The 22,966-nt window shown below is 44.2% G+C and overlaps 1 protein-coding gene across 8 annotated transcripts in view; it reads right to left on the reverse strand.

Moving 5' to 3' along the window:
• Positions 1-22,966, reverse strand: part of LOC115200961 (liprin-alpha-3) — a 75,096-nt gene that overhangs the window by 40,545 nt on the left and 11,585 nt on the right. For 7 of the 8 annotated variants that reach the window (XM_029764121.1, XM_029764120.1, XM_029764118.1 and 4 more), the window contains 13 exons: positions 21,566-21,667; positions 20,874-21,038; positions 20,639-20,713; positions 20,454-20,513; positions 20,141-20,266; positions 17,096-17,188; positions 15,615-15,667; positions 15,072-15,165; positions 14,637-14,771; positions 14,326-14,409; positions 2,268-2,399; positions 2,071-2,133; positions 1,468-1,571 (listed from right to left, as the gene is read on the reverse strand). In XM_029764121.1, coding sequence (XP_029619981.1) covers positions 1,468-1,571; positions 2,071-2,133; positions 2,268-2,399; positions 14,326-14,409; positions 14,637-14,771; positions 15,072-15,165; positions 15,615-15,667; positions 17,096-17,188; positions 20,141-20,266; positions 20,454-20,513; positions 20,639-20,713; positions 20,874-21,038; positions 21,566-21,667 — 1,286 coding nt within the window. The remainder of the gene's footprint in view (positions 1-1,467; positions 1,572-2,070; positions 2,134-2,267; positions 2,400-14,325; positions 14,410-14,636; positions 14,772-15,071; positions 15,166-15,614; positions 15,668-17,095; positions 17,189-20,140; positions 20,267-20,453; positions 20,514-20,638; positions 20,714-20,873; positions 21,039-21,565; positions 21,668-22,966) is intronic. The other variant, XM_029764122.1, reaches the window with a different exon arrangement.

The following is a 22,966-nucleotide window of genomic DNA, read 5'->3' on the forward strand; positions in this document are numbered from 1 at the left end:
CTTAAATGTTGTTTACCTTGCTAGGTTCATTGTTTACCTAGCTAGCTATATGTCTTAAGCTGAAGTGTACTGTTAGCTACCTAGTTAACATTAGCTGGCTGGCTCCTTAGTGGAGGTTACTATTCGTTTCCCATAGCTGTTTGCTTTTCTAGTTAGAGCCTAACGTTAGGCATTGTTGGAACTTTGTTCATTGTCGTTTAACTAGCTAACGTTAGCTGGCTGGCTCGTTAGCTAACGATACGTGACGTGTGTACAACATCCATTGAATATTGCGGGTGTCAGTAAAAGTCTTTAGGTTTTTTTCATGTTATCCAGAGGTAAACAAATCGTCGGCCAGAGCGTCAACTGTGCGCTCCGAGAGCGAAACGAGATGGGTGGGGCTAAAGCTTAAGAGTGTGTGAATGATGCTGAATGGGTGTAGATAAAGAAAAACTCTTCACTAGATACCAAAACATTCAAATGCAATTCTCTCAAAACTGAGTTTACAAGTTGATCAACTTTCAAAGCACAGTTACTTTCCCATTGTTCCTCAAATGCAGTGCATGATATGTCATTTTGTAGCTCTGAGTCTCTACTTTTATCCAATATAAAAAGCAACATTTCCCATTTTGCTACATAAGACCGAATCCAAGTTGTAGAAACATCTCAAGGATGATCAATGGAAACAGGATGCACCTGAGCTCAATTTTGAGTCTCATAGCAAAGGGTCCGAATACTTATAAATAAGGTAAATAAGGTGTTTCTGTTTTTAAAAAATTACACATTTGCAAACATTTCTAAAAAACTGTTTTTTGCTTTGTCATTAACGGGTATTGTGTGTGTGTGTGTGTGTGTGTATATATATTGATGAGGACAATAATTAATTTAATACATTTTAGAATAAAGCCGTAACATTACAAATACTTTCCGAATGGCTTGTATGTAAACCATGCCCCTCAGCAAACCTTTCTCCTGCGATGTTGGTTACAAGGTGCAACTTATTTAAATTCGGTAAGAGAATACGATTTTACCATTGATGTATTCAAATTAGTATTTTTGTGATGTCATCCAGCCTCCTGAATCCAAGTGTTTGACATGGGGAGGGGACCAGTAACTTTATGATACAATTTTATCAATGTAGAAGCAACAGTCATTTTTCATATTTTGGTAGTCCTACTTTGATCTGGTTTCATCCAATTATCATCCAATTTCATGAAAAACATGATTTTGACTGTTCAGGACCTTTAAAATCAGTGACTTGTCACCAACCATTATTTATGTTGGTTTTGAGGGTATTAGGGCAAAACATATTGATAATATCTCTGCGCTAGTCGTCTTAGCAAAATATAAAACAAACATTTAGAAAGTCTATCATTTAGGAGTGGTAAAGTGTTCATAACATGATCCTCAGACAAGGGGTGGATTACTTTTCCCTCGAGAGAACAAATGTGTTTATTTGATGCTTTTATCAAATGTATTTATAAATACCCTTGCAGCTCAATTGTGGCTAACCTGGAATAGGAAGAGCCAGGCCTCCCCCTCAGTTGATCCACCTCCAGCTGAATCCTCTCCAGCTCGACTATGAGCTGGTCCTGGGAGAGAGAGATGGGAGCACAGTACAGGATAACATTATATTCCAGTAAAGAAAAGTGCCTACTTGTTTACATGCATCTATTTCCATACTAAAATAACAAAACAAAGAACACATATAAGAATAACTAAAGAACAAACAGAACTGACAACTACAAGATCACAGAAGTCTTTGTCTGTTGGCAAAACCAACATCAGTACAGAGCAGTGTGACTGGTCTCCAGTTCTCGCAGCGAAACAGATAAACCCTTGCGATGATAGATTCAATTGCATATTGAGACTGGGGAGGGTAAACTATCCACACTAGTATCCCAAAAAGGGTTTGCAAAAGTCAGTGTATAGCCCTAAAAACAACCGGTGAGTAAGACCCGAGTCCAAAGTTATAAATCAGTATAAAGTACTTCTGATGTCCTCATTCCATGTATCGACAGATGTAAAGTACAACAACAATGTACATATTGAAATCTGATCAACTGGATACAATAAGGGGAAGATATGTACCTTGTTTGCTAAAAGATCATCTTGGGTTTTCTTCATGTTTGCTAATTCCTCTGACAGTGCATTCTAGAAGAGTAGAGGAGTGATTATGCCAAGTTTACTCATGTTTGACATTGATTGTGTTGATAAAAAAAATACATATGATTATTGATGGCAATATTAGCTTAATTTAGCATATGGTTAACAATGCTTTATAGTACCTTCTCCTCTAGGGCAGCCATTCTCTCTTTGAGGTGAAGCTGCAGTCGCTCGTTGGACTCAGACAGTAGCTTGTTCACTGTATCCGAGAGGCGTTTGTTGTGTTCGTCATTCATTTTCTCTCTCTGCCTTGCCTGAAACAGATGAAATTACGTAGTGAAGGTCAAGGTAGAGAAAAGAAAAAGCTGAAGAAACCGTGAGCTTTTGGGTAAGTATAAGAGTTCATAAAGACAGGATTGGGTTTAAATTGATTGGCCAAAATGCAGGGTAAGGAACACATTGTAACACATGACCACTTTAGCAGGTAAAGTATAGCAGGTATAATGCTTTGTAACTTGTTATAAGCATGTATGAGACTTTATAATAGACCACTGTAAACCCCAAGGCATTTTTGTATCAAATAATTATAGTAAGTTGAACTCAAAGTCAAGTTATGATAACAAATTAACTTTTTTCCCAGCTTGTTCTACTGCAGGTGAATTTTCTAAAATAGTTTTTAATACCTGTGTTTTGCATGTATATTGAGTGATTGATTAATCTTATGCTACACTAAAAATAAATTACATACAAGACTGTCAACTTCGTTTGTGTTTTTGTATATGTGTTTATCTTGTGTTTTCCTTCTTCACCAAATAAAAAGAAGATGAGTGTACATTTTCCCGCTGCGTCTTGGTCTCAACCCTACGACAACCGTGACAGAATCTCCCTCCAACCAAGGACCAAGCAGCGGGGTAAGGCGCAACGCAGGAACTATATGGACTATCAGGGGAATTGGACATGGGAGGAGATTCTGGACGGGGCTGGACCATGGCACCAGGCTGGGGACTACGTTCTCCCACCGGAGGAGATAGAAGCAGCGAAGGCTGAGCGGCGCCGGTATGAAGCTATATACGAGCCGATAAAGCACGAGAGGCACACCCAATAATTTATTTTTGGGGGGGGGCACACGGGTAGTTTGGCTAGGCCAGGCAGTAGACCTAAGCCAGCTCCCCGTGCTTATTATGGGAAGCAGGTGGAGAAGAGAGCGCCGGAGTATGCGGAAGTGCGCACGATTTTGCCCATGCGCACGCACAGTCCGGTGCGAGTGATCCCAGCCCCTCACAAGTGCCGTGCTAGAGTGGGCATCCAGCCTGGAAGGAAGATGCCTGCGCAGCGCATCTGGCCACCGGTGCGCCTCCTAGGTCCAGGCTACCCTACGCCTGCTCTACGCACGGCAACCATCAGGCCCCTGCACAGCCCAGTTCGCCCTGTGCCAGCAATCCGCTTGTGCAGGGCTACTAGTTCCATCCAGCCAGGACGGGTTATGCAGGAGGTGCGATCGAGACCGCCAGTGCGCCTCCACGGCCTGGTATATCCAGTACCAGCACCACGCACCAGGCCTCCAGTGCGTCTGCCCAGTCCAATTCAGCCTGTTCCCGCTCCTCGCACTAGCCTTAAAGTGCGTGTCTCCAGTCTGGTAGCTCCACTACCAGCCCCACGCATTAGGCTTCCAGTGCGTCAGCCCAGTCCCAGTCCAGAGTGTCCGGCAACAGTACCTCGTCCAGAGTGTCCGGCAACAGTACCTCGTCCAGAGTGTCCGGCAACAGTACCTCATCCAGATTGTCCGGCAACAGTGTCTAGTCCGGAACCGAGTGAGACGGCCTACAGTCCGGAACCGAGTGAGACGGCCTACTGTCCGGAACCGAGTGAGACGGCCTACAGTCCGGCACCGAGTGAGACGGCCTACAGTCCGGCACCGAGTGAGACGGCCTACAGTCCGGCACCGAGTGAGACGGCCTACAGTCCGGCACCGAGTGAGACGGCCTACAGTCCGGCACCGAGTGAGACTGCCTACAGCCCGGCACCGAGTGAGTCTGCCTACAGCCCGGCACCGAGTGAGTCTGCCTACAGCCCGGCACCGAGTGAGTCTGCCTACAGCCCGGCACCGAGTGAGTCTGCCTACAGTCCGGAACTGAGTGAGTCTGCCTACAGTCCAGAGCTCCTAGAGTCATCCTACAGTCCAGAGCTCATAGAGTACAGTACAGGGTCTACAGTGACATGTGTCAGGTCGAGGTATTTGGGAGGAGTGGACTGGTCAGGGGGTGGTCTTAGGCCCGAGCCTAAGCCACCTCCACTGTAGGAGGTTTTGGGGAGCGGGGGGGTGTATGCACGAGTGCCGTCGGTGACAGCAGCCACCCTCCCTTCCCTCCCTTTAGTTTAGGGGATTTATTTTTGTTTTGGGGTGATTTTTGTTTATTTGTGTGAGGTGCATCCGGGGTCTGCACCTTTGGGGGGGGGGGGGGGGTACTGTCACGTCCTGACCAGTAATAGGGGTTATTTGTTATTGTAGTTTGGTCAGGACGTGGCAGGGGGTATTTGTTTTATGTGGTTCGGGCTGGTTGTGTTAGTAGTAGGGTGTTTGATTTATTATTCCGGGTTTTGGGCACTGTTCTATGTTAATGTATTTCTATGTTCAGTCTAGTCATTTGTATTTCTATGTTTAGTTAATTGGGGGTTGGACTCTCAATTTGAGGCAGGTGTTTTCTCGTTGCCTCTGATTGAGGGTCCTATAAATAGGTATGTGTTTGTGTTAGTATTTTGTGGGAGATTGTGCTTGTTTAGCTGTGTGCCTGACAAGACTGTACAGTTCGTTTGTGTTTTGTATACGTTTATTGTGTTTTCCTTCTTCACCAAATAAAAGAAGATGAGTATATATTTTCCCGCTGCGTCTTGGTCTCTACCCTACGACAACTGTGACACGCACACTATACTAAATAGAAAAACAAATATTTTAACAACAGTGCAGAAATTGTGGTTTCACATAAATCAAATCAAATTTTATTGGTCACATATGTGTTTAGCAGATGTTATTGCCAGTGTAGCGAAATGCTTGTGTAGTGAAATTCAACTTCATTCGACCTCATACCCCTCACATCCCTGAATGTTCCATAGTTCACTACTCTACCTGCTAAGCTACCGGTCAGGTGAAACATTTTGTACAAAATCCTTACTACTCTGAAAAAAAATTAAATGCAACAATTTCAAATATTTTACTGAGTTACAGTTCATATAAGGAAATCAGTCAATTAAATAAAGTCATTAGGCCCTAATCTATGGATTTCACATGACTGGGAATACAGATATGCATCTGTTGGTCACGATACATTACATGGCCAAACGTATGTGGTCACCTGCTCGTCGAACATCTCATTCCAAAATCATGGGCATTAATATGGAGTTGGTCCCCCCCATTTGCTGCTACACCAGCCTCCACTCTTCTGTGAAAGGGACTTGCTTCCATTCAGTCACGAGCATTAGTTAGATCGGACACTTATGGGACACTAAAATAAACTGATGTAAAAAATACAAAACACAATTAAAAATAACAAATAATTAAGGAGCAACAATAAAATAACAGTAGCGAGGTTATATACAGGGGGTACCGGTACAGAGTCAATGTGCGGGGGCAATGGTTAGTGGAGATAGTTGAGGTAATATGTACAGTACCAGTCAAAAGTTTGGACACGCCAACTCATTCAATGTTTTTTCTTTATTTTTACTATTTTCTACATTGTAGAATAATAGTGAAGACATCAAAACTATAAAATAACACATATGGAATCATGTAGTAACCAAACAATTGTTAAAGAAATCAAAATATATTTGAGATTCTTCAAAGTAGCCACCCTTTTCCTTGATGACAGCTTTGCACACATTTGGCATTCTCTCAATGAGCTTCCCCTGGAATGCTTTTCCAACAATCTAGAAGGAGTTCCCACATATGCTGATCGCTTGTTGGCTGCTTTTCCTTCACTCTGCAGTCCAACTCATCTCAAACCATCTCAATCCCGGGATGGTATGTTGGTGGTTGGAGATATCCCTCCAGTGGTGTGGAGGCTGTGCTTTGGCAAAGTGGGTGGGGTTATATCCTACCTGTTTGGCCCTGTCCGGGGGTTTCATCGGATGGGGCCACAGTGTCTCCTGACCCCTCCTGTCTCAGCCTCCAGTATTTATGCTGCAGTAGTTTATGTGTCGGGGGGCTAGGGTCAGTCTGTCACATCTGGAGTATTTCTCTTGTCTTTTCCGGTGTCCTGTGTGAATTTAAATATGCTCTCTCTAATTCTCTCTTTCTCATTCTTTCTTTCTCTCCCTCGGAGGACCTGAGCCCTAGGACCATGCCTCAGGACTACCTGGCTTGATGACTCCTTGCTGTCCCCAGTTCACCTGGCCGTGCTGCTGCTCCAGTTCCAAATGTTCTGCCTGCAGCTATGGAACCCTGACCTGTTCACCGGACGTGCTACCTGTCCCAGACCTGCTGTTTTCAACTCTCTAGAGACAGCAGGAGCGGTAGAGATACTCTCAAAGATCGGCTATGAAAAAGCCAACTGACACTTACTCTTGTGTTACTGACTTTTTGCACCCTAGACAACTACTATGATTATTATTATTTGACCATGCTGGTCATTTATGAACATTTGAACATCTAGGCCATGTGCTGTTATAATCTCCACCCGGCACAGCCAGAAGAGGACTGGCCACCCCTCATAGCCTGGTTCCTCTCTAGGTTTCTTCCTAGGTTTTGGCCTTTCTAGGGAGTTTTTCCTAGCCACCGTGCTTCTACACCTGCATTGCTTGCTGTTTGGGGTTTTAGGCTGGGTTTCTGTACAGCACTTTGAGATATCAGCTGATGTAAGAAGAGCTATATAAATACATTTGATTTGATTTGAATTGGGTTGAGATCGGGTGATTGTGGAGGCCAGGTCATCTGATGCAGCACTTCATCACTCTCCTTCTTGGTCAAATAGCCCTTACACAGCCTGGAGGTGTGTTGGGTCATTGTCCTGTTGAAAAATAAATGATAGTCCCATTAAGAACAAACCAGATGGGATGGCATATAGCTGCAGAATGCTGTGGTAGCCATGCTGGTTAAGTGTGCCTTGAATTCGAAATAAATCACAGACAGTGTCACCAGCAAAGCACCCCCACACCATCACACCTCCTCCTCCATGCTTCACGGTGGGAACCACATATGTGGAGATCATCCATTCACCTACTCTGCATCTCACAGACACAGCAGGTAGAACTAAAAATCTAAAATTTGGACTCATCAGACCAAAGGACAGCTTTCCGGCGGCCCAATGTCCATTGCTCGTGTTTCTTGGCCCAAGAAAGTCTCTTCTTATTATTTGCTAGTGGTTTCTTTGCAGCAATTCCACCATGAAGGCCTGATTCACGCAGTCTCCTCTCAACAGTTGATGTTGAGATGTCTCTGTAAAGCATTTATTTGGGTTGCAATCTGAGTTGCAGTTAATTCTAATCAACTTATCCTCTACAGCAGAGGTAACTCTGGGTCTTCCTTTCCTGTGGCGGTCCTCATGAGAGCCAGTTTCATCATAGCGCTTGATGGTTTTTGCGACTGCACTTGAAGATCTTAAGATCTTGAAAAATGTTCTGCATTGACTTGTTTTTCTTTGCTTATTTGAGCTGTTCTTGACTGTTGTTTCTCTTTGCTTATTTGAGCTGTTCTTGCCATAATATGGACTTGGTCTTTTACCAAATAGGGCTATCTTCTGTATACCACCCATACCTTGTCACAATACAACTGAAATTCCACAAATAAGGAGGATAGAGTTATGGTCAGATTTGCCAAATGAAGGGCGAGGGAGAGCTTTGTACACGTCGCTGTGTGTAGAGTAAAGGTGGTCTAGAGTTTGTTTTTCTTTCCCTCTGGTTGCACGTTTAACATGCTGGTAGAAATTAGGTAAAACGGATTTAAGTTCCCCTGCATTAAAGTCCCTGGCCACTAGGAGCACCGCCTCTGCATGAGCATTTTTTGTTTGCTTTTGGCCTTATAGAGTTCTTTGAGTGCCGTCTTAGTGCCAGTATCAGTTTGTAGTGGTAGATAGACAGCTACGAAAAATACAGATGAAAACTCTCTTGGGATACTCTACCTAAGGCGAGCAAAACCTTGAGACTTCCTTAATATTAGATTTTGTGCACCAGCTGTTATTGACAAATAGACACAGACTGCCACCCCATGTCTTACCGGAGGCAGCTGTTCTATCTTGCCGATGGACCGAAAACCCCGGCAGCTGTATGTTATCCATGTCGTTGTTCAGCCACAACTCGGTGAAACATAAGATATTACAGTTTTTAATGTCCTGTTAGTAGGATAGCCTTGATCTGAGCTTATCCATTTTGTTATTCAATAATTGTACGTTGGCTAATAGGACTGACGGTAGAGGGGGATTACTCACTCGCCGTTGGATCCTTACAAGGCCCCCCGACTTGTTAGAAAGGTTGCATCCTATGACGGTGCAACGTTGAATGTCACTGAGCTCTTCAGTATGGGCCATTCTACTGCCAATGTTTGTCTATGGAGATCGCATGGCTGTGTGCTCGATTGTATACACCTGTCAGAGACGGATGTGGCTGAAATAGCCAAATCCACTAATTTGAAGGACTTTTGGCCATGTAGTGTACATTCACAAAAAAGTAGGGGCGCGGATCAGAAAACCAGTCAGTATCTGGTGTGACCACCATTTGCCTCATGCAGCTTGACACATCTTCTTCACATAGAGTTGATCAGGCTGTTGATTGTGGCCTGTGGAATGTTGTCCCACTCCTCTTCAATGGCTGTGCGAAGTAGCTGGATATTGGCAGGAACTGGAACACGTTGTCGATCCAGAGCATCCTAACCATGATCTGTCTGGTAAGTATTCAGGCCATGGCAGAACTGGGACATTTTTAGCTTCCAGGAATTGTGTACAGATCCTTGCACATGGGGCAGTGAATTATCATGCTGAAACATGAGGTGATGGCGGTGGATGAATGGCATGACAATGGGCCTCAGGATTTAGTAATTTTTGAGAAATAAGATATTAAATTTTTTATTTAACCTTTATTTAACAAGGCAAGTCAGTTATTAAGAACAAATTATTATTTACAATGACGGCCTACCCCAGACAAACCCTAACCTGGACGACGCTGGGCCAATTGTGCGCCACCCTATGGGACTCCCAATCACGGCCGGTTGTGATAATACCTGGAATCGAACCAGGGTCTGTAGTAACGAATCTAGCACTGAAATGCAGTGCCTTAGACCGCCACTTGGGAGCCCCCCTTTCAGCTTATTTCAGCTCATGAAGCATGAGACCAACACTTTACATGTTGCGCTTATATTTTTGTTCTGTGTATATTTGTAAGTACGGTGTCCATTGGAGGTCTGTGTTTGAAAGTAGCCTGGAATCGAAGAAAGCACCAGAACCAAGGCAAAATCAGTGGGATCTCACAGTTTGCAACACATGGTTTGAAAAAGCACGTGATCAAATTAAGCTTCAGACGTCATTGATGATGTACTTCTGATAAAGTGATACATGCATCGGCAAACTACTTCGAAGTTAGCTGGTTAGCGATTGCTACGCATGCCTCTGAGCTCTGGTATCAAACGTAACATCATTAGTACATTTCCCTGGTTTTCCAGAAATCCCAGTTGGAAGATTCCAGGAAACCCCTCAAACAGTATTTTTTATTTTTTTATCTGGGAATTTTAGTAAAGTTACCAGAGTTTTCCAACCCTACTTGCAGGTCTGATGTAGCCGGTAAACAATGATTTTCAGGCCATTGTATTAGGGTAAAGCTAGGCCTTATGAGATATGTATTTTCATAAAGAGTTATAACATTCACCTAAGAACTCTCTTGGTGAAGGTCACAGGTCTAAAATGAACGAATTCAACAACCAGGGGCTCCCGAGTGATACAGCTGTCTAAGGCACTGAATCTCAGTGCTAGAGGCGTCACTACAGACACCCTGGTTTGAATCCAAGCTGTATCACAACCGGCTGTGATTGGGAGTCCCATAGGGTGGCGCACAATTGGCCCGGCGTCGTCCGGGTTTGGCAGCTGTAGGCTGTCATTGTAAATAAGAATTTGTTCTTAACCTGCCTGGGCTAGGTGGGACGTCAGCGTCCCACTCTATTCAACAGCCAGTGGTAGACCGTGGCGCGAAATACAAAAACCTTAAAAATGCTATAACTTCATTTCTCAAACATATGACATTTTTACACCATTTGAAAGATAAGACTCTCGTTAATCCAACCACATTGTCCGATTTCAAAAAGGCTTTACAGCGAAAGAAAAACATTAGATTATGTCAGGAGAGTACCCAGCCAGAAATAATCACACAGCCATTTTCAAAGCAAGCATATATGTCACAAAAACACAAACCACAGCTAAATGCAGCACTAACCTTTGATGATCTTCATCAGATGACACTCCTAGGACATTATGTTATACAATACATGCATGTTTTGTTCAATCAAGTTCATATTTATATCAAAAAACAGCTTTTTACATTAGCATGTGATGTTCAGAACTAGCATACCCACCGAAAACTTCCGGTGAATTTACTAAATTACTCATGATAAACGTTTACAAAATACATAACAATTATTTTAAGAATTATAGATACAGAACTCCTTTATGCAATCGCGGTGTCAGATTTTAAAATAGCTTTTCAGCGAAAGCACATTTTGTAATATTCTGAGTACATACCTCGGCCATCAAGGCTAGCTATTCAGACACCCGCCAACGTCGAGGCTCAGTAAACTCAGAATTACTATTAGAAAAATTGGATTACCTTTGCTGTTCTTCGTCAGAATGCACTCCCAGGACTTCTACTTCAACAACAAATGTTGTTTTGGTTCCAAATAATCCAGAGTTATTATCCAAATACCTCCGTTTTGTTCGTGCATTCAGGTCACTATCCAAAGGGTAACGCGAGGGTGCATTTCGTGACAAAAAAAATCAAAATGTTCCTTTACCGTACTTAGAAGCATGTCAAACGCTGTTTAAAATCAATTTTTATGCGATTTTCCTCGTAAAATAGCGATAATATTCCAACCGGGCAACCTTGTATTCATTCAAACAGGTGAAGAAATAAATGGCCAAGTCTCGTGAATGCGCATCTCCTGTCTCTGAGCCACCAGGCAGGCCACTGACAAACAGTGCTCCTGTACTTTGCCCAGAGACAGGAGACGCCCCAATCCACTTTTTGGCGGCTTTAGAGAGCCAATGGAAGCCTTAGAAAGTGTTACGTAACAGCAGAGATACTGTAATTTCGATAGAGATGCAACAGAAGGACCACAAATTGTCAGACAGGCCACTTCCTGCTTGTAATCTTCTCAGGTTTTTGGCTGCCACATGAGTTCTGTTATACTCACAGACACCATTCAAACAGTTTTAGAAACTTTATAGTTTTTTCTATCCAAATCTACTAATAATATGCATATTCTCATTTCTGGGTGTCACGGTTGTCTTCAGTGAAAAAGGACCAAAGCGCAGCGGAAGTGTGGATACTCATATTTTTTAATGTTCACAAAAAGGAGTAGAGCATCCACTTGAAACAAACAAAACAACAAACAATACTCACAACAGCAACAGTGTGGCAGGCTCGTCCAAACGCAGTGCACACAACAATTCCCCACAACCCCAAAAGGCAAAGTAGGCCACGTATGTGTGACTCCCAATCAGCCACAACCCTCTACAGCTGTGCCTGATTGGAAGTCACACGGCCAAAATGAATGAAACAACACAAACACACAGACTCTTCTGCCACGTCCTGACCCAACTACACTCTCTACTGGTCAGGACGTGACAGTACCCCCCCCCCTTAAAGGTGCTAACCCCGGAAGCACCTTTAAAACAAAACCCAAAAACAAAAACAACCCCAAACAACAAAACAAAAATTCCCCTCTACTAAAGGGAGGGAAGGGAGGGTGGCTGCCGTCAACGACGGCACTGTGCTACACCCCCCCTCCCCAACCCACCTATATCAGGAGGTGGCTCCGGTTCTGGCCTTTCCCGGCAGTCGGGCCACTCTGGCAGTTCGGGGCAGTCTGGCCACTCGGGGCAGTCTGGCCACTCGGGGCAGTCTGGGCAGTCTGGCAGCTCGGGACAGTCTGGGCAGTCTGGCAGCTCGGGACCGTCTGGGCAGTCTGGCAGCTCGGGACGGTCTGGGCAGTCTGGCAGCTCGGGACGGTCTGGGCAGTCTGGCAGCTCGGGACAGTCTGGGCAGTCTGGCAGCTCGGGACAGTCTGGGCAGTCTGGATGCTCGGGACAGTCTGGGCAGTCTGGCAGCTCGGGACAGTCTGGGCAGTCTGGCCACTCCGGCAGTTCAGGGCAGTCTGGCCACTCCGGCAGTTCAGGGCTGTCTGGCCACTCCGGCAGTTCAGGGCAGTCTGGCCACTCCGGCAGTTCAGGGCAGTCTGGCCACTCCGGCAGTTCAGCGCAGTCTGGCCACTCCGGCAGTTCAGCGCAGTCTGGCCACTCCGGCAGTTCAGGGCAGTCTGGCCACTCCGGCAGTTCAGGGCAGTCTGGCCACTCCGGCAGTTCAGCGCAGTCTGGCCACTCCGGCAGTTCACGGCAGTATGGCCACTCCGGCAGTTCAGGGCAGTCTGGCCACTCCGGCAGTTCAGGGCAGTCTGGCCACTCCGGCAGTTCAGCGCAGTCTAGCCACTCCGGCAGTTCAGCGCAGTCTGACCTCTCTGGCGACTGTTGACTGACGGGCAGCTCTGACGACTGTTGACTGGCGGGCAGCTCTGACGACTGTTGACTGGCGGGCAGCTCTGACGACTGTTGACTGGCGGGCAGCTCTGACGACTGTTGACTGGCGGGCAGCTCTGACGACAGTTGACTGGCGGGCAGCTCTGGTAATGGTTGACTGGCGGGCAGCTCTGACGACTGTTGACTGGCGGGCAGCTCTGACGACTGTTGACTGGCGGGCAGCTCTGACGACTGTTGACTGGCGGGCAGCTCTGACGACTGTTGACTGGCGGGCAGCTCTGGTGATGGTTGACTGGCGGGCAGCTCTGACGACTGTTGACTGGCGGGCCGTACTGACGACTGTTGACTGGCGGGCCGCACTGACGACTGTTGACTGGCGAGGCTGGGTTCACGCACTTGAAGCCTGGTGCGTGGTGCTGGTACTGGGCGTACCCGATTGTGACCACGCACCTCCATGCTAGTGCGGGGAGCTGGCCTGGGGCTCCATTCTTGCCCCGCAACACTCCCCTTGTGCCCCCCCCTAAAAAATTCTTGGGGGTGCCTCTCGGTCTCCCTTACCTCGCCAGCCTTCTTCCGCTGCTTGGTCGTGTGTTGGTGGGGAATTCTGTCACGGTTGTCTTCAGTGAAAAAGGACCAAAGCGCAGCGGAAGTGTGGATACTCATATTTTTTTATGTTCACAAAAAGGAGTAGAGCATCCACTTGAAACAAACAAAACAACAAACAATACTCACAACAGCAACAGTGTGGCAGGCTCGTCCAAACGCAGTGCACACAACAATTCCCCACAACCCCAAAAGGCAAAGTAGGCCACTTATGTGTGACTCCCAATCAGCCACAACCCTCTACAGCTGTGCCTGATTGGAAGTCACACGGCCAAAATGAATGAAACAACACAAACACACAGACTCTTCTGCCACGTCCTGACCCAACTACACCCTCTACTGGTCAGGACGTGACACTGGGCAAGAGTAGTAACCAGTTTAAATCGGGTACGTTTTTTATCCGGCCGTGAAAATACTGCCCCCTAGCCCAGACAGGTTAACTGACTTGCCTAGTTAAATAAAGGTTAAATAAAAAAAAAAAATATCTGTCACTAACAATTACAGTCATAAGTGGTAATTCTGCAATTCACTCAAAAAGGCAAGCTGATACCGTCCAACTCAAATCTGGATCCCCCTACAGCATGTGTCAAACTCATTCCACGGCGAGTCGAGTGTTGATGAATTACTTGGTTGATGAATTAAGGTCACTAATTAGTAAGAAACCTACCCCACCTGGTTCTCTAGGTCTTACCTGAAAGTAAAAAACAAAAATCAGCAGACACTAGGCCCTTCATGGAATGAGTTTGACACCCCTGCCCTACAGGGTCACATCGACTCTATCGATTTGAATAATGACTCCAAAATCACTTTAAGTAACTGTACTCAGATATATTTAGTGCAACAGGTTTCCTAAAAATGTTTGAATAATGACAGCACATTGGGGTTTACAGTGTACAAAGAAATACTGCATTATTACCCTTTGCAACTCCTGATTCTTCTCTTCAAGTTGTGCCTCGATCTGTCGTAGTCGCTCCTCAAAGTTTCCATGGCGTTCCTCTGCCTATATAGGAAAGATAGTGTCTGTATATGAGATCAAATATAAACTCAGACTAACACACGGACAGATAGTTGGGTTGCCAATAGGAGGACAACTCAGGTCATACAGATGGACGGACGGTAGGAAGTGGACAGACAGACAGACACAACCAAGCAGTTTCACAGACAGTCAGAAATATCCACATGAGTAAACAGAACAAACGGAGTGAATTTAGACATCCAGTACAGTACCTTGTTGAGGGCAGCCACTCTCTGGGCGAGCTGGGCCTCAATCTCGGGCAGTGTTTCGGCCCGCTGCAGGGTCTGCTGGAGCTTCTGCTTGGCGTCCTCCAGACGCTCCTGGAACTGCCTGTTCTTTTCCTCACTCTGACAGCACACAGGACGAGAAAGAGGGAAGAGAGCAGATGAAGTCAGGGATATTTTTATACAATCCAGGTCTGAGCCCGAGGGCCGATTTTCTGGACTCAGATTAAGCCTAGTCCTGGACTAACACACACTTTTAATGGAGATACTCCATTGAGAATGACTTAAATCTAGGTACAGGAAATTGGCTGTAAGAATCTGTCCCTAAGTTTAAAAGACAATGCTACTCTGGATATAACCTACTCATTTTTACAGGGTTATTGTACATGTAAGCCACCCTTGTAGTCGTTTGTTAACCATTACCTGTCTGTGCAGTGACTCCTTGCTGGCCAGCTCATTCTCCAGCTTGTCTTTGATGTCATGTAGAGAGGTTGCTTCCCTCTGAGCACTAAGGTACCTGCAAACAACATGGACACATTGTGATGTGATGGTAAGAAAGGTGGATAACACCAACGGTGAACGTTGGTCGGGCCGATGACCGGCAGCGAGTAATGTCAATGTTAACGCTAACAAAGCTTATTTGGCACAATAGGAGTATAAACGTTTTCTAAACAAAGTTTATGTGCATTTATGCTCCACTACATCCCTGACCATTAGTTATGAATGTCCGCTCTTCACTGTATGTACAGTATGCAGACACAAGCCAACTGTTGCAGTGTGCTGTAACGATTGAAAATACCCAGGCATTGAGGTAAAGACGAAAGGTACATGTGTTGTGACACCTTGGTGACAGCTTTTCAGATAATGAAGGAAAAACCTGGTAGTTTGGCACCATTGTACTGGGTGTAAAAAAAGGGGAAATGAATAATCACACAAGCCAGTATCATTCTGGAAATAGAGGGTTACCTGCGTTCTAATGTAGTAATCCTCTCCTCCATATCCTCCCTCTGGCACAGAGCCTGAACGATGCAGAAACGTAGTGAAGCATGGTTAATCATCCAAATAAACATATGATTATACATTACACATTGTGAATATCACAAACTGTATAAAATGGTAACCTAAACATTTGACAGATAAATGTGCACATTTATATGAATTGACTGTTCATTATCACATTTGTTCAGTCATTTAATATGTGCACAGCTCCTCTAGTCTTTTTTGTCACCTAGGGCTCGTCGACTCTTTCTTTCATATTCAATATTAATTTACATGCTTAATAATATTATAATAAATATATATATATATATATTCTTAGGGATTGCCCCCTTTATTTCAATTTTCGCCTAAATGACATACCCAAATCTAACTGCCTGTAGCTCAGGCCCTGAAGCAAGGATATGCATATTCTTGGTACCATTTGAAAGTAAACACTTTGAAGTTTGTGGAAATGTGAATTGAATGTAGGAGAATATAACACAGGAGGATGCATGACTCGACCTTCACCTCTAACAAGCCAATTGGGGAGTTGCAGCGATGAGCCAAGCATGCTTGTGGCCATACCACCCTGAACATGTCTGATCTTGGTAACTAAGCAGGGTCGGGCCTGGTGAGTACTTGGATGGGAGACAGCCTTGGAATACCAGGTGCTGTAAGCTCAATTTTAACTAACCAAAAATAATTATGCATCATTAATCATTTACTACATTTTTGGACTTTAACATTTATATTTGTAACCATTATTTAACAAGGCAAGTCAGTTAAGAACAAATTCTTATTTACAATGACGGCCTACCCTAGCCAAACCCTAACCCGGACAATGCTGGGCCAATTGTGCACCGCCCTATGGGACTCCCAATCACGGCCGATTGTGATACAGCCTGGAATCGAACTAGGGTCTGTAGTGACACCACTAGCACTGAGATGCAGTGCCTTAGACCGCTGCGCCACTCAGGAGCCACTCGGGAGCTATATGATATATTGCCACTGATCCATGATGAATATAACTCATTAATGCATCTTTTCCCGTAATTCATTCTAGGCATTCTTATGCTCTGTGCTTTGAGATATTTGGATTGGATGCACATAATGGGATAGAAAAGCAGCTTGAACAGAGAGGCTTCGGGAACTGATAGAATGTAAGGCATGGGGTGGGCAGCCTATTTACTTTTTTTGTGTGTGTGTGTGTAAAAATCGATGCTCCTGGCCTTACTTGAGCGTCTAAAACTAGATAGGAAGTACTGTATGTAGAAATTATAATTGACCTATTTCAAAATGATATAACGGTCCTTTTTCTGTCATGCAAATTGATTTTGACAAACAAATAGGTAAAAAAAAATCACTTCAGCCCTCCGTTGAATTTTGTAATACCGATGTGGCCCTCGAGCGAAAAAGGTTTCCCACCCCTGCCCAAAGGCCTTGGCCAGGAACAGATTGGCCTGACTGACCTCCTTCACGTCCCTCTGGAGCTTCTGATTGGCCTCCTCTGACTTTGTCACCTCCCTCCTGGCGGCTGCAAGCTGTTCCTCTATTTCCCCAACCTGAAATGTCATGAGGAAGAGCAATAAGATAATAATGGACAATAAAGCACTATAACAGGATAGAGGGCCTTTATGTGTGAAGCCGTGAAGCACTGGTTTGGGTGGAGGCAGGTTATTGGCAATTATATAGAAAAGAGTGTCATGTACAATGATCAGGCTGTGTGGGTTTTGTCAAACAGATGAAATGTTATGACTGTCCACAAGAAGGAAGAAGGGAACTGGTTTTAAGAATCTTCATACACCCCCCCCAACCTAATCTATTTTTCTTTATATTTCTTCTCTTTTCTCTCTCTTTCACTTTTTCTCTTTCACACGCTCTCACACAATAGTGTTGGGAATGGTTCATAACAGTAACAGTATAAGTTGCATTAATTAAGCTCATATTATTCAACGGGTGGGTCTAATCCTGAATGCTGATTGGTTAAAAACGCATTCCAGCTGGTGTCTATTCCACAAGTTACCACCTGCTAAATCCATGACGTTAAAATGTATATTTACTCTGTTCCATCTGACTGTGCAATCCACTGTCTCATCAGCCCAGGCAGATAAGTTATAAACTTGATCTCCACTATAAAAAGCATCTAGACATTATCTCACATTTCTTTTCGACTAACATTTCATTTTCAACAGCAGAGATTTGTATAAACCTTACGACATTTGCAACATTGTTTCAATATTAAAATATTCAACTGTCCCATAGTAATGAACGTGTAGGGATCGGGAGTCAGGACGAGAGAGAGGCAGGCAGCGTTTCTCAGACAGTCAATCATGAATCAGCTGTCATTTTTATGGATATATACAAAGAAATGTCAATTGAAAAAGGGTAAAACGAAACGAAGTGCAGCTAGCTTGCGGTCTTTCCAGCTTTAGTTTGAAGTTATTGTGTTAGCTGTGTTGTTGGCTAGCTCCTCTAAATGTCCTAACAAGAGAGCAAATGTTCTATGCCAGGTGAAATCGTGCCTCATTAGCTCATTGTTATGGATGTCTCCAAATAAATGTCACCAGAAAACAGCTTTAACAAATGCAGCTACTGTTGTTATTCTGTCTACACTGTTTGACGTGACCGTAAGTTAGCCGTAGTTGGCTAGCTAGCAAGCAAAGCATAAGAACGTTGCCAGCCGGTATGGCTATGGAACATTTAGAACGAACGACTGGGTCGTGTCCATAGATACAGAACAAAAAGACTGAACGACTCGGTCGCGTCTCTGGCAACCGAACCAATAAAACGAATGACCAGCCGGCTTGGGTAGCAACCCTAGATTTGTTTCGGGACTATATCTTGTGGAAGGATGAAATAGTATGAATACATTCATCAAAATAACATTTTTCATGAAAATATGTAAATTATTATTTGAATATGTTGGTAACCCGTTGTATAAAAGTGATAATGCCCTCGAAGGGCAATATATATCATCCAAACACCGGCTTCTCGGCATTATCACTTAAATAAACAACACTGTAAAACTTTTAATGTAAATTTACAGTAACATACTGGCAGCAATTGGCCAGTAAGTCACTTTAATTTATTTTACAGTACAGCTACTGTAATCCATTTTACGGTACCACAAATATGACTAATCTAATTTACAGTACCAATTACAATTACAGAATATTACTGTAATTACCCAGTGACATATTAACCAGTGGTCCAGTATTTCAGAAACGGCCGGCCTCCTGGGCTTTTCACGTACGACAGTGTCTAGGGTTTACCGAGAATGGTGCTACAAACAAAAAAACATCCAGTCAGTGGCAGTCCTGTGGGTGAAAACAGCTCGTTGATGAGAGGTCGAAGGAGAATGACTAGTATTGTGCAAGCTAACAGGTGCGGCACAAATGGCACAGTACAACCATGGTGTGTAGAACAGCATCTCAGAATGCACAACTTGTCGGTTCTTGTCACGAAAGGGCAATTGCAGCAGACGACTACACCGGGTTCCACTCCTATCAGCTAAAAACAGAAAGAAGCGGCTCCAGTGGGCACGCGATCACCAACACTGGACAATTGAGGAGTGGAAAAAAATTGCCAGGTCTGACGAATCCAGGTTCCTGTTGTGTCATGCTGATGGCAGAGTCAGGATTTGGCATAAGCAGCATGAGGCCATGGCCCCATCCGGCCTGGTGTCAACGGTACAGGCTGGTAGCGGTAATAGTGTGGGGAATGTTTTCCTGAAACACGTTAGGTCCCTTAATACCAATTCAGCAACGTTTCCATGCACCAAATAATTCAGGCTGTTCTGGAGGCAAAGGGGTGTCCAACTCAGTACTAGATGGGTTTACTTTCCAACACACTAACTGATATTTGGTGTTTTATATCACTTGCACTCTGATCTGTTCCCTACATACATTTAATTGTTAGGGAACCACTACCACATATTAGCTAAATTTGTACAGCATTCTCACTAACAGGTGCAACAAATATAACCTCTTACAAGACACCCCTCAGAATATATTAATGAGACACTAGTGTTCAAATGGTTTTCGTCGCTCAAAAAATACAGTATGGTACTGTGTTCTGAATTACAGAAAATTACTAGCAGTGATATTCAGGACAAGGTTTGTAGAAATCCTTAAAATACAGTATATTACTGTTTTCTGTTGGGGTACAGCATTCTCACGGATGCAACAAATATAGCCTCTTACAAGGCACGTCTTAAAATACATTAATGAGCCAGAGACTCTTTCACCGCCCACAACATTTTCCCACAATGCACCATAATTAATTCTGTAAAACACATTTAAGGTATTTTACTGTGCATTCTACAGTGTTTTACAGTTGAAATTACAGAAACGTCTTACATTGTGCTGTAAAACACATTTACAGTATTTTACTGTGCATTTTAAAAATGTTTACTTTTGAAATTACAGAAACATCTTACAGTGTAGGCAATGCATACATGTACCAAAACATGTAGGGTAGGCTACATTCTCTCACTCTCTCGCTCTCTAACCCACCTGTCGACACATCAGGGCCAGTCTCTCTTTCAGCTGGGAGAGCTCAGCTCTTAGGCGCTCTATCTCCGTTTCTCTCTGTCTGTCGATCTCACCGTCCAATCCAGAAGACGGTCCATTGGGTAGGCGCTGATGTCACCGGTGACGATGGATTTCGAGAAAGGAGAGCGACGGGAAATTAGATCAATTAGACCCATGTTGAATATCAAAGAGACACATCATAATACCCATATACTATATACTGTAGTACTGTTATTAACTTTTGGACGCTAACAAACTTAAATACTGGAACCAACGTGCATAAATCCCGCCTTACATCTTTCCCGCCGTCCATCCCTTGTTGCCGTCTTTTAATTTGGTCTCTTAAAGAGATTACCTGCAAGAGAGGTAAATGACAAAAAATAGAGTGAATACATTTGTATCTTTCTTATTGTCAAGAAATTGAGATATGCTCTAATAAACATGCTCTAATAAAACATTTGTATCCCGTATGGCTTTTACCTCTTGTGCTGTTGCTTGTAGTTGATCCTCCAAAAGTGTCACTCTCTCAAGGGCCACCCGGAGTCGCTCTCGAACCTTAGGGCCAAAAATTAGAAATTAATGAGAAACGCTGAGAAATGTGTCTGTGTGGATCCCTTCATCAAAACAATAAAGCGACTGTTGAGAGAAAGCTACAGTAGCTGCTTATGAGTGGGATGGAGACCCAAAATGGAAGCCTGGTGGCCTGGTCGCCCACCTTCTCATCCAAAGCCTTGTGGTGTTCAAACAGGGACTTGAGGGCCTTGAGGACCTCCACTTCACTGGAGACCCCTGCTGGGGATTGGGCCTGTCTCTTCACCACCGTCATCCTCAGACTGCGCTCGTGACGGGACACAAGACACTCCAGGTGTTCTAGTAACAACTATATATGGGAAGGGAGAGGGAAAGATGGAAAGAGAGAGAAGGGGGGAAGAGAGTAGGAGAAAGAGACAGACAGAAAGGCATATAAAGAGATTGAGGGAGAAAGAGAGAGAGGCAGAAGAGTTAGCAATGCACGGAAGGAGATGGAGATAAGCAAAGGACAGGAGAGAAAGACAGGCAGAGTAGGAGGTGGAGAAAAAGAAAGTGGAGAGGAAGAAGGAAAAAGGAGGACAGAGAAGGTAAGAGAGGCAGAGGAGGAGGAGAGAGAGAGAGAGACAAGGTGGCAGAATGACAGAGTTTAGAGGGAGTAGACAGGAGTGGAAGAGCATAAGGTAGCAGAAAGAGAAGGGGGAGAAACATGGAGAAAAAGGAGAGGGCAGAGGGACGGTAGGAGAAAATGTGAAAGTGTGTACTAGGGAGAAGAGGGAGTAATAGAATTAATCAATACCACAACTACAATGGGTGAGAAAGAACAAACACAACTGCTGGGAAAGTGCTAGTGAGTAAAATGGCTGGTAAACATCTTACACATGTGTTGTTTCTCTCCGCCTTGAGCTCAGAAATCTCCTCTTCCCTCTCCAGTAGCTGCTCCCGGCAAACATTCAGCTCCTTAGTCAGCACAGCAAACTCCTGCAGTACCCCCAAGCAACATAACATTCATGAACTGACACAGATTACGCTGCGGTGACACTGTCAACTGGCCTTCAAGGATTAAATCACTGAGTTACACAATGATACTGCACTGAAATGCACTGGAAAGGTGAGAAACACAGCATAGCTATATCACTTACAATACTAACTGGAAACACTGTCAACAACAGTGTCAGTAAAATATCTTGCCATCAGAAGGTAATACAGCATGCAACACTTTTATAATTATTCCTTATGATCCTTACCCTTCCAAAAAAAGTGAAAATGATTCCTATTATTTGGAAGAAAAAGGAAACCTACAAATGAAGCTTGGTTTTGGCAGCACAAGCTTTATAATGTTCATTTTGGAGGCACAAGCTTAGAACATTTTCACTTGACTACCTTCAGACTGGAGGACTACAATGACAATGTATATGCTGCAATGTAAGCTGTCATCAACATGGCCTAAGACACAAAGAAACATACAGCATGAAATGCAATGCAACAGCGATGGGAGTCAGAGATAAGAGAAGGAGAGTATGCAGATGGTGACACAGTAGGATTGTTGGCACTCTGCTTTCTGGGGTTGGTCCTTGTTTGGATAAGGGTCAGAATTTCACTTGGCATCTCTGGTCATTTATTTGAATTCCATCTCTCTCATTCTCACTGTCTGTATGATCATTGAGAGACTTTGGGCTCCATTCAGGAGAACTCTTATTTAAAGAGTAGCATACAAACATACACTTTATCACACAGTCCAATTAGTAGTTGTACAGTTCACGTATGCTTTGTTTATTGTACAGAGTGTGTGTTGTGTACTTGTATGTACACTTACTAGTTCTAATCTAAAATCACAGAATGGTACTGGGGTACCGTTCAGAAATCTTTTTTTCAGAATAAGCTGTGTGTGTGCAGTTGAGGCTCCGTAAACCAAGCATACATTTATTAAACTACATAATAATAAAAACAAAAACATAACATAAACTGTGGATGTCTGTAGGATCAGTAGTGTATGCAGTGTGTGGATGAGTGGAGAGGTTGTTGTATGGTGAAAACAGACCAAAAAAAACAAAGGTGGTGGAAGCCAGCCTGCCAGTCAGGGAAGACAGAGTGTGTTGGCTGATGTGGCCACCCTTTATAGCCTGCAGGCCAAGCCTGCCCAGGTGCGCCACATCAGCTGACGATCCTCCCAGCTCTGCCCACTGGCCTCCTGCAACAAGTAAACTACCACACAGGAGATCCCAGCAGACAGAGTGGGAGGGACGTCACAAGCGCATAGATACCATAAGGAATTATAGG

This window comes from Salmo trutta, chromosome 10 (genome assembly GCF_901001165.1).
Source record: "Salmo trutta chromosome 10, fSalTru1.1, whole genome shotgun sequence".
Lineage (NCBI taxonomy): Eukaryota > Metazoa > Chordata > Actinopteri > Salmoniformes > Salmonidae > Salmo > Salmo trutta.